Source organism: Cherax quadricarinatus, chromosome 45, assembly GCF_038502225.1.
Source record: "Cherax quadricarinatus isolate ZL_2023a chromosome 45, ASM3850222v1, whole genome shotgun sequence".
Classification (NCBI taxonomy): Eukaryota; Metazoa; Arthropoda; class Malacostraca; order Decapoda; family Parastacidae; genus Cherax; species Cherax quadricarinatus.
In genome coordinates, this window is record NC_091336.1 from 13,769,963 (window position 1) to 13,779,709 (window position 9,747).

At 38.1% G+C, this 9,747-nt stretch overlaps 1 protein-coding gene across 4 annotated transcripts in view; it reads right to left on the reverse strand.

Moving 5' to 3' along the window:
- Rab5 (RAS oncogene family member Rab5) overlaps positions 1 to 9,747 on the reverse strand; it is a 50,404-nt gene that overhangs the window by 11,989 nt on the left and 28,668 nt on the right. For all 4 annotated transcript variants that reach the window (XM_053785144.2, XM_053785143.2, XM_053785142.2 and 1 more), the window contains exons 4-5: positions 7,426 to 7,642; positions 5,067 to 5,188 (exon numbers count right to left, since the gene is read on the reverse strand). In XM_053785144.2, the coding sequence (XP_053641119.1) occupies positions 5,082 to 5,188; positions 7,426 to 7,642 (324 nt within the window). In that variant the 3' untranslated portion in view covers positions 5,067 to 5,081. The remainder of the gene's footprint in view (positions 1 to 5,066; positions 5,189 to 7,425; positions 7,643 to 9,747) is intronic.

A 9,747-nucleotide genomic window follows, 5' to 3' on the forward strand; every position in this document is an offset into this window, starting at 1 on the left:
GTTTGAGAGATTTAAGAATCGTAGTGGCATACACAGTGTGATAAGGCCTGTTCTGGAAGAAAATGCCAAACAGGACCTACAGTACTCAGGAGGAAAAGGCACTCCCAGGACACAGTGTCTCATCAGTTATTGCTGCATCTTCAATAAAGGTAAGTGTCATTTATTCTTCATTTAGTATAGTAGTACATGCACAATATATATTGTGCATGTACTACTCTACTATTGTGCATGTATCCTTCTCTTTGTGTGTAGGAAAATGTATATTTCATGTGGTAAAATTTTTTTTTTTCATACTTTTGGGTGTCTTGCACGAATTAATTTGATTTCCATTATTTCTTATGGGGAAAATTCATTCGCATACCAAACATTTCACATAACAATCAGCCCTCTTGCACGGATTAAGGTCGCTATGCGGGGGTCCACTGTACGTCAGAAACAGTGGTGCATAAGATGTATATATACGACCGAAACAGTCAAAGGGCTAATTACCTTAAAATATATGTAGTCTTAATGAAGGGTGAGAGGTGAGTTTTATTTGTATGAAGTCAGGTTGGGAAGTATGGGTAGCCAGGAAGGGCAGCCCTTCCCACCCCACCTACATATAATGTAAGCAAACCAGATGAGTGCGTCTGGTTTTCATCACAAGTCCTACAAGTTGCCTGGCTATCAAGTCCTACAAGTTGCCTGGCTATCACAAGTCCTACAAGTTGCCTGGCTATCACAAGTCCTACAAGTTGCCTGGCTATCAAGTCCTACAAGTTGCCTGGCTATCACAAGTCCTACAAGTTGCCTGGCTATCACAAGTCCTACAAGTTGCCTGGCTACCACAAGTCCTACAAGTTGCCTGGCTACCCCAAGTCCTACAAGTTGCCTGGCTACCACAAGTCCTACAAGTTGCCTGGCTACCACAAGTCCTACAAGTTGCCTGGCTACCACAAATCCTACAAGTTGCCTGGCTGCCACAAGTTGCCTGGCTGCCACAAGTTGCCTGGCTACTACAAGTTGCCTGGCTACTACAAGTCCTACAAGTCACCTGGCTACCATATCTCATATTTATGTTAGTTTATTCTACTGTGGGGTGTATTTAGATGGATTAAGCAAAATGTCTATATTAACATTTTATACGATATTTAATGCTCCTTAGTGATTATTGTTATTATTATTGTCATTATTAACATGGCATCTTCAAGACTAATAAGACACTCTTAGTGATTTTAATGTGTACCTGCAAGCCAGCACAGCGTGTAAGTTTACTTAGGTACAGGTGCACATACGTATAATTATCAGTTATAATAATAATGTAGGTATGTAGTCCACCTGGGCAACATACCTACACCTACCTATACAGCTACACGATATTTAATGTGGCCCAGAGACATATTACCATCGACATACCATGTTCACTGAGTTTAATCATTTCTATCAACTACCTTTAGATATCATAAACAAAGGGAGAAGTAATGAATAATTCATGCTGAGAATTGCAAACAAAAGCGTTAAGGGGAGTGACGTAATGTTTTCCATCCGCCCGGCTACCACACCTCCATAGTATATAAACAAAATGTTTATATGTTATGTAACGTGTTTCTTACATAATTTTTAAAAAAATATAATAGATGGATTAATGAAAATGTCTATATTAACGTAAAATAAGACATTTAATGTGTCCAAGAGTGATTATTATTACATAATAGAGAGATGTGCTTATGGACAATGTAAACAAACCGGGTGGCCATGCCGTATTTGAAAGACCACTTGCCGTATAGAGAGTTTTGGTCATAATATGAGATCGCTGTATTAGCAGAACGCCGTAAGGCGAAACGCCGAAAAGTGAGGCCCTACTGTATACTGAAATAAACAGGATAAAGGAAATCAGCTCTAATATACATTATTTAGGTATGAATAGTGGTCAGAGCCCGTTGTAAGTGAGGCATCAGTAAACAAGTACATCACTAATTGAGGAGAGGCTGTATTATTAACCCCTTGACTGTCGCAATCCCAAATCCCGAGGTGTCTCCTGGTGTTGAAAAAGAAAAAAAAAATTAATTTCTTATGAAATGATAGAGAATCTTTTCCTGATGGTGATGACACCAAAAGAAGAAAATTTGATGGAAAACTTATGGAATTACGCTCTTGCAAAGTTAGCGATTTTGTCAAATTTGAGCCCTATTTTCGGCTAATTCCATTGTTCCAGTTGACCTAACTCATAGCTATTTCTTTAGAACTCCATTTGTTCTATCGACTGAGTACAAGAAACTGCCCATTTACCGATTTCAACTACCCAATGACGTGGTCAGAAATTTGCAATTTGGCCTATTTCTCACAAATTAAAAAATATGCCAATTTCAAAATAGGGTCCAGAATGAACAATGAAGACATTCCTGGCTCTAAAATAACATTTTCTTTGTTCATCAGTCACCTCCCCAGGCCCCACTTATATTACTCTTGCTTTCTATTTTGAATTTTTATTCAAACAAAAAATAGAAGATTTACTGTTATGCAGACTACTGCAATATTGTAATGATTGTATAAATAATGTCAACCCATTCATGATTGCATATTAGAATGGCTAGTTGAACATTTATTGGACAATGACATCATTTGTTTACTTTTGAACATTGGCAAATTTCCAACATTTCCCCAAATTTGATGTCCATTTCAAGATTCTATAATATGTTTTCCATTCTATCAAATGAGACAAAGAAAATGAGAATACAACCATAAATACTATACGAAAATACACCACAAATTTGGCGTTTTAATCCGAAAACACGGTTGGAGTTTTTTGTTTTCTCATTATGCACTGCGTGCTGCAGGACTTTTTTTGCTTGGTGCACACTGACTACACACACCCATTCTCTCACATGTGGGCCTACCAGCTTTCTCCTGCTTGATTTGAAGCTGCTAGAATTTTTGAGTATTTATACGTCAAACACTGTGGCTTGTAAGACATATACGTATATACACGACCGAAACAGTCAAAGGGTTAACCAGTGCAAGCACATGACAGCTGCTTTACTCAATTTAACGACTAATAAACCAGCTTGAAATTCTTTAGTAAATGTTACTCTACATAAAGCCATCTTCAAGGAAGGAAAGTTCTAAGCAAGAATTAAGTATCACAAACTTTGGATGTTGGACCTGAAGCATTGCAAAGCTACAATATACACTACATTACTGTATATTACAAATCTTGAGTAAAAGTCATCCAAAAAAGCTAGGTTTTATAAAATCCATTTGGTGTTCTTTCCTTTATGCATTACTGTATTGTAATACACTAACAAAACAAGGAAATCTGATATGCACCAAAAGTCATCACATTTACCAGTTTTTCCATTACAAAACATTTCAACAACTTGGGACTATAAATAATTGAAAGATATTATAAAAATCATTGCATAGAAGACATCCAAAACTAGTTCCGTAAATCTAAAGAAATTAGTGAATGCTAAATAAATCATCAATGATGAAATATTGGGGCTGACAAGTGCAATATAAATCACAGAGTCAAGAAGAAATTCTTCAATTCTGATGGCTAATAAACTTGAAAAATGCTTAAATTCTGGCTGGTGAAGTGCTACAAAACTCTTATTTAAATAACACCTCAACATGCTGCAGATGTTGCAAGTATATGGAATAGGTGGTAAGTTACTAAATGCTGTAAAGAGTTTTTATGAGGATAGTGAGGCTCAGGTTAGGGTGTGTAGAAGAGAGGGAGACTACTTCCCGGTAAAAGTAGGTCTTAGACAGGGATGTGTAATGTCACCATGGTTGTTTAATATATTTATAGATGGGGTTGTAAAAGAAGTAAATGCTAGGGTGTTCAGGAGAGGGGTGGGATTAAATTATGGGGAATCAAATACAAAATGGGAATTGACACAGCTGCTTTTTGCTGATGATATGTACTGTGTTTATGGGAGATTCTAATAAAAAATTGCAAAGGTTAGTGGATGGGTTTGGGAGTGTGTGTAAAGGTAGAAAGTTGAAAGTGAACATAGAAAAGAGTAAGGTGTTGAGGGTATCAAATGATTTAGATAAAGAAAAATTGGATATCAAATTGGGGAGGAGGAGTATGGAAGAAGTGAATGTTTTCAGATACTTGGGAGTTGATGTGTCTGCGGATGGATTTATGAAGGATGAGGTTAATCATAGAATTGACGAGGGAAAAAAAGGCAAGTAGTGCGTTGAGGTATATGTGGAGACAAAAAACGCTGTCTATGGGGGCAAAGAGGGGAATGTATGAAAGTATAGTAGTACCAACACTCTTATATGGATGTGAAGCTTGGGCTGTGAATGCAGCAGCGAGGAGGCGGTTGGAGGCAGTGGAGAGGTTCTAAGGGCAATGTGTGGTGTAAATATTATGCAGAAAATTCGGAGTGTGGAAATTAGGAGAAGGTGTGGAGTTAATAAAAGTATTAGTCAGAGGGCTGAAGAGGGGTTGTTGAGGTAGTTTGGTCATTTAGAGAGAATGGATCAAAGTAGAATGACATGGAGAGTGTATAAATCTGTAGGGGAAGGAAGGCGGGGTAGGGGTCGTCCTTGAAAAGGTTGGAAGGAAGGGGTAAGGGAGGTTTTTGTGGGCGAGGGGCTTGGACTTGCAGCAGGCATGCATGAGCATGTTCGATAGGAGTGAATGGAGACGAATGGTATTTGGGACCTGATGATCTGTTGGAGTGTGAACAGGGTAATATTTAGTGAAAGGATTCAGGGAAACCGGTTATTTTTACATAGTCGGACTTGAGTCCTGGAAATGGGAAGTACAATGCCTGCACTTTAAAGGAGGGGTTCAGGACATTAGCAGTTTGGAGGGATATGTCGTGTATCTTTATACGTATATGCTTCTAAACTGTTGTGTTTCTGAGCACCTCTGCAAAAACAGTGATTATGTGTGAGTGAGGTGAAAGTGTTGAATGATGATGGAAGTATTTTCTTTTTGGGGATTTTCTTTCTTTTTGGGTCACCCTGCCTCGGTGGGAGATGGCCGACTTGTTAAAAAAAAAAAAAAAAAAAAAAAAGCTGCTTGGCCTAAAAAAAAAATCCTAAATTTATTACCAATGTTTTCTTACCTGTAATAAAGGTGATCACTTGCAACAGCCAGCAGTACCCTGCGCTGGCTGGTTATTAGACAGGCTGACATTACCACTGACAGAACCACTGGCATTACTGTCACTCTTTGGCAATTTCTTAGCTGAAATATATAAAACCAGTGACTAATATTTAATATTTACCATAATAATTTTCGTTGTTTAAAACTGAACGTATGTCAATACAATATTTATGTCTTCATAACAATATACCACACCCTTCATTTCAAACTGAAAATATTTGTAAATGTTACACTGAGTGGGTACCATGCCAATGTGCGTGCACACCCAAGTGTGTATGCTAAATTTTATTTATATAATGCAACTAAACTATTATAGAAACTGACAAAAAAAAAAAAAGTGCCTCCCACTGAACTGAACATGCTTTAATTATTTCTCTAAATCCCTAAATGGTCACACAAAAGGTACACAGCTACAAATTAAAACGACAATTTTATTATCCTAATCCAAATATACTGAATGCCAAATCTCAAGCAATGCACAGTATAGCATTACAATCATAAATAATAAACAAAGCTTAAAATTGAATTGTAAATTTGATTAACACTATTACACTAATACTGAAACATGGGGATACAAAATCGTATACAAACAGCCACTCCATCACACACACACACACACACACACACACACACATTCAAAACGCAAAAATGTCGATGTCACACAAAATTACAACTTATACTGAGCACAGAGTTATTTCCTAATGCACATACAGTGGACCCCCGAGTTTCGTGATTAATTTGTTCCAGAGTCTGCTGAATGGCGAAATTCACGAACAGCGAAACCATTTTCCCCACAAGAAATAATGGAAATCCAATTAATCCATTTCAGACACCCAAAAGTATTAACAAAAAATTTTTTTTTCAAAGATTAAATATAGATTTACATACAGAAAACAATGACAAATAAATATAAAGCACTAATAAAATGGATAAATGAACATTTAACATCACACTTACCTTTATTCAAGACTCTTGTTGGTGTATGGCAGACAGGTAGAAGGTGAGAGGGAGGAGAGTTTATTATGCTTCAATATGACGCTAATATCATCTCTATGGCTTATACCGGATGAATTGTGATAGATAAATAACACAATAAACAATATTAATAACAGAAACATGATATATACTCTAGAATTAATAAAATATGTCACTCCATCTGTTAATACCTTTGTAACTTGTCATGATTGTGACTAGACCTACCTGGAGTTCATTACCTTTGTAAATTGCGAGTTCATTACCTTTGTAAATTGTGAATTCATTACCTCTGTAACTTGCTCAGCCATCAAAACTTTGAGGCCCAGTCCCTGGACTCATTATGTACCTCTGTAATCTTTTGACTACCGCCCACAGGATGGGTATGGGGTGCATAATAAACATATTAAACTAAACAACTCCGTATGTCACTAGTGGCGATGGTGGTAGTGTTGTTGTTGGGTTTATAAGGGCCACAGAGATGCCATACATATTAGTGGTGGTGGAGGCTGCAGCAGAAGCCACCACCACTATTCACACAAACAATGTACGTAATTTATTAATAAGAGATATTTACACTAATTTACAAATAAGAAATATTTACATTTAACTTGGAGATGTTAGTTCAATTAGTTTGATGGAGGAGATGCTGGCAGAGGTTTAGGGTGGTGGAAGATAGCAGGGCGGCATATGTTCAGTGGTCCTATACACCAACAACATTGGAGAGTTACTTTCGTGTCATTTTTCCCTCACTTAATCACTTAACTTACTTGCTACACTGTTAATGCTACACTTTATTGCTGGCTGGCGCTATAGTATACCTGCTGCTTTAGTATCGTACATATCACAGAATCACTGAAGAAGGCACATTCTCTCTCTCTCTCTTCCCGCTCCACTTTGGTACTTTGCTACAGGTTTTTTCTCAAATTCTATCGTGTTTCTTTCCTTCTTTATGAAAGGGCTGGCACTATGAGCTTTCTTTGGGCCCATGGTGGCTTATTTAGCAGTTGCAAGCACAAAAAACAATGGATTATTATGAAAGGTATCGTATGAACCTGTGAGGTGATGGTCACTCGCCCACAAATCATACCACACTGACTCTCTGAATGTTGTGTGGTAGCCTTTGTGTACGCCCGGCTGCTCCTGGCTGCATGGACGCGTCCCATACAACGGACGAATCACGGGTCAATCATGAACCGCGAGACTATATCTTGACGAAAAAAGCTGCTGAAAGTCGGATTTCACGAAAGTCGCGGCCACCGAAACACAGGGGTCCACTGTATTTAAAACAAATACCACACATGTAAATTACACTGATTAGTCCTTATTAATTTTAAGTTACTCACCTATTGCCAAGAAAATATCATTAACATTCATAGCAGTCTTGGCTGAGGTTTCCATAAAAAGCAAGGAGTTCTCCTCTGCATAGGTTTGAGCCTCCTCATATTCCACCATCCTTTTATTGGCTAAATCTGCTTTGTTGCCTGCTAAAGCAATCACAATGTTGGGGGATGCCTGCCTTTGGAGTTCCTTTACCCAAGTCTTGGCTCGGCCAAATGTGTCCTAAAAGCACAATAAACAAATATAAAGTAGTAAGTTGGTAGACAGCTACCACCCAGGAAGCTACTACTATCTTTCCAAATGAGTTTGAAATGGAAACCTGTAACTGTTTTACACGATGGTAGGCTTAATGGCATCTTTTCTGTCTGATAAACATGGAAGACTGCTACTTCTACTTACACTTAGGGCACACTGCATATGTATGTACATGTATGGGTACACACACTTATCAGTTTTCATCTATTTTTTTAAACAGTTCTTGTTCTTATCCATTTCCTTTCATCCCCATAGGGAAGTCAAAAAAGAATACTTCATCTTAAAATACAGCCTCTCCTCACTTAATGATGGAGTTCCATTCCTAAGACCACGTTGGCAAACAAATTCGTCGCTAAGCAAGGAGCATACCATAATGGTAGTGGGTTTATGTCAACCATCTTTGACATTGTTTTAATGTCACCTTTGCACCATTTATAACATTTTTTTAAAATGTTTATACAGTAGTGTACTGTATATTGTAATAAACAGAACAGGAGAAACCAGCTCTAATATACATTATTTAGGTATGCACACTGGCCAGAGCCCCCATTGTAAGTCTGAGTCATTGGTAAACGAGTACGTTGCTAAGTGAGGAGAGGCTGTACAGGAGAAAGGGGGTTAGTAACCCCTTCCCCTGTATAAATTGCTAAAAATAAGAAAACCTTAATGATGCTTCTCCTTTTTTGGGTCACCCTGCCTCGGTGGGAGAGGGTTAGCTTTAAAAAAGAAAAAAATTACAGTAGTCCCCCTCCCGTATCCATGGGGGATACATTCCAAGATCTACTGTGGATACCTGAAACCATGGATAGTTTTAAAAAAAAAAATTACAGTAGTCCCCCCTCCCGTATCCATGGGGGATACATTCCAAGATCTACTGTGGATACCTGAAACCATGGATAGTAGGAAACCCTATACAGCCTCTCCTCACTTAACCTTTTCAGTGTCAGTCCTGTAATATCACGGCTTGAGAGCCAGTGTCGGTCGGTGGAAGAAAGCTGGTAGGCCTACATATAAAAGAATGGGTCTGTGTGGTCAGTGTGCACAGTATAAAAAAAAATTCTGCAGCATGCAGTGCATAATGAGAAAAAAAAACCTCCGACCATGTTTTTTTTGGGGTTTAAAACAGCGACTTTGCAGTGTATTTTTGTATGGTATTTATGACTATTCTCATTTTCTTGGTCTCATTTGACAGAATGGAAGATACATTACAGTAAAGGAGATGATTTTGATTTGTTTCACGATGAACAGTACCTTGAAATTGAGCTCAAATTAGCAGAAATGTTCGATTTTTCCCAATATTCAAGAGTAAACAAATGACGTCACTGTCCAATACGTGTCCAACTGGCCAGTCTAATACGCAGTCACGAATGTGCCGACATTATTTATACAATTATTATAATATAATGTACCTGGTAAAGTGTATGGTAGAGTTATAATTGAAAGAATTAAGAGTAAGACGGAGAATAGGATAGCAGATGAACAAGGAGGCTTTAGGAAAGGTAGGGGGTGTGTGGACCAGGTGTTAACAGTGAAACATATAAGTGAACAGTATTTAGATAAGGCTAAAGAGGTCTTTGTGGCATTTATGGATTTGGAAAAGGCGTATGACAGGGTGGATAGGGGGGCAATGTGGCAGATGTTGCAAGTGTATGGTGTAGGAGGTAGGTTACTGAAAGCAGTGAAGAGTTTTTACGAGGATAGTGAGGCTCAAGTTAGAGTATGTAGGAAAGAGGGAAATTTTTTCCCAGTAAAAGTAGGCCTTAGACAAGGATGTGTGATGTCACCGTGGTTGTTTAATATATTTATAGATGGGGTTGTAAGAGAAGTAAATGCGAGGGTCTTGGCAAGAGGCGTGGAGTTAAAAGATAAAGAATCACACACAAAGTGGGAGTTGTCACAGCTGCTCTTTGCTGATGACACTGTGCTCTTGGGAGATTCTGAAGAGAAGTTGCAGAGATTGGTGGATGAATTTGGTAGGGTGTGCAAAAGAAGAAAATTAAAGGTGAATACAGGAAAGAGTAAGGTTATGAGGATAACAAAAAGATTAGGTGATGAAAGATTGAATATCAGAT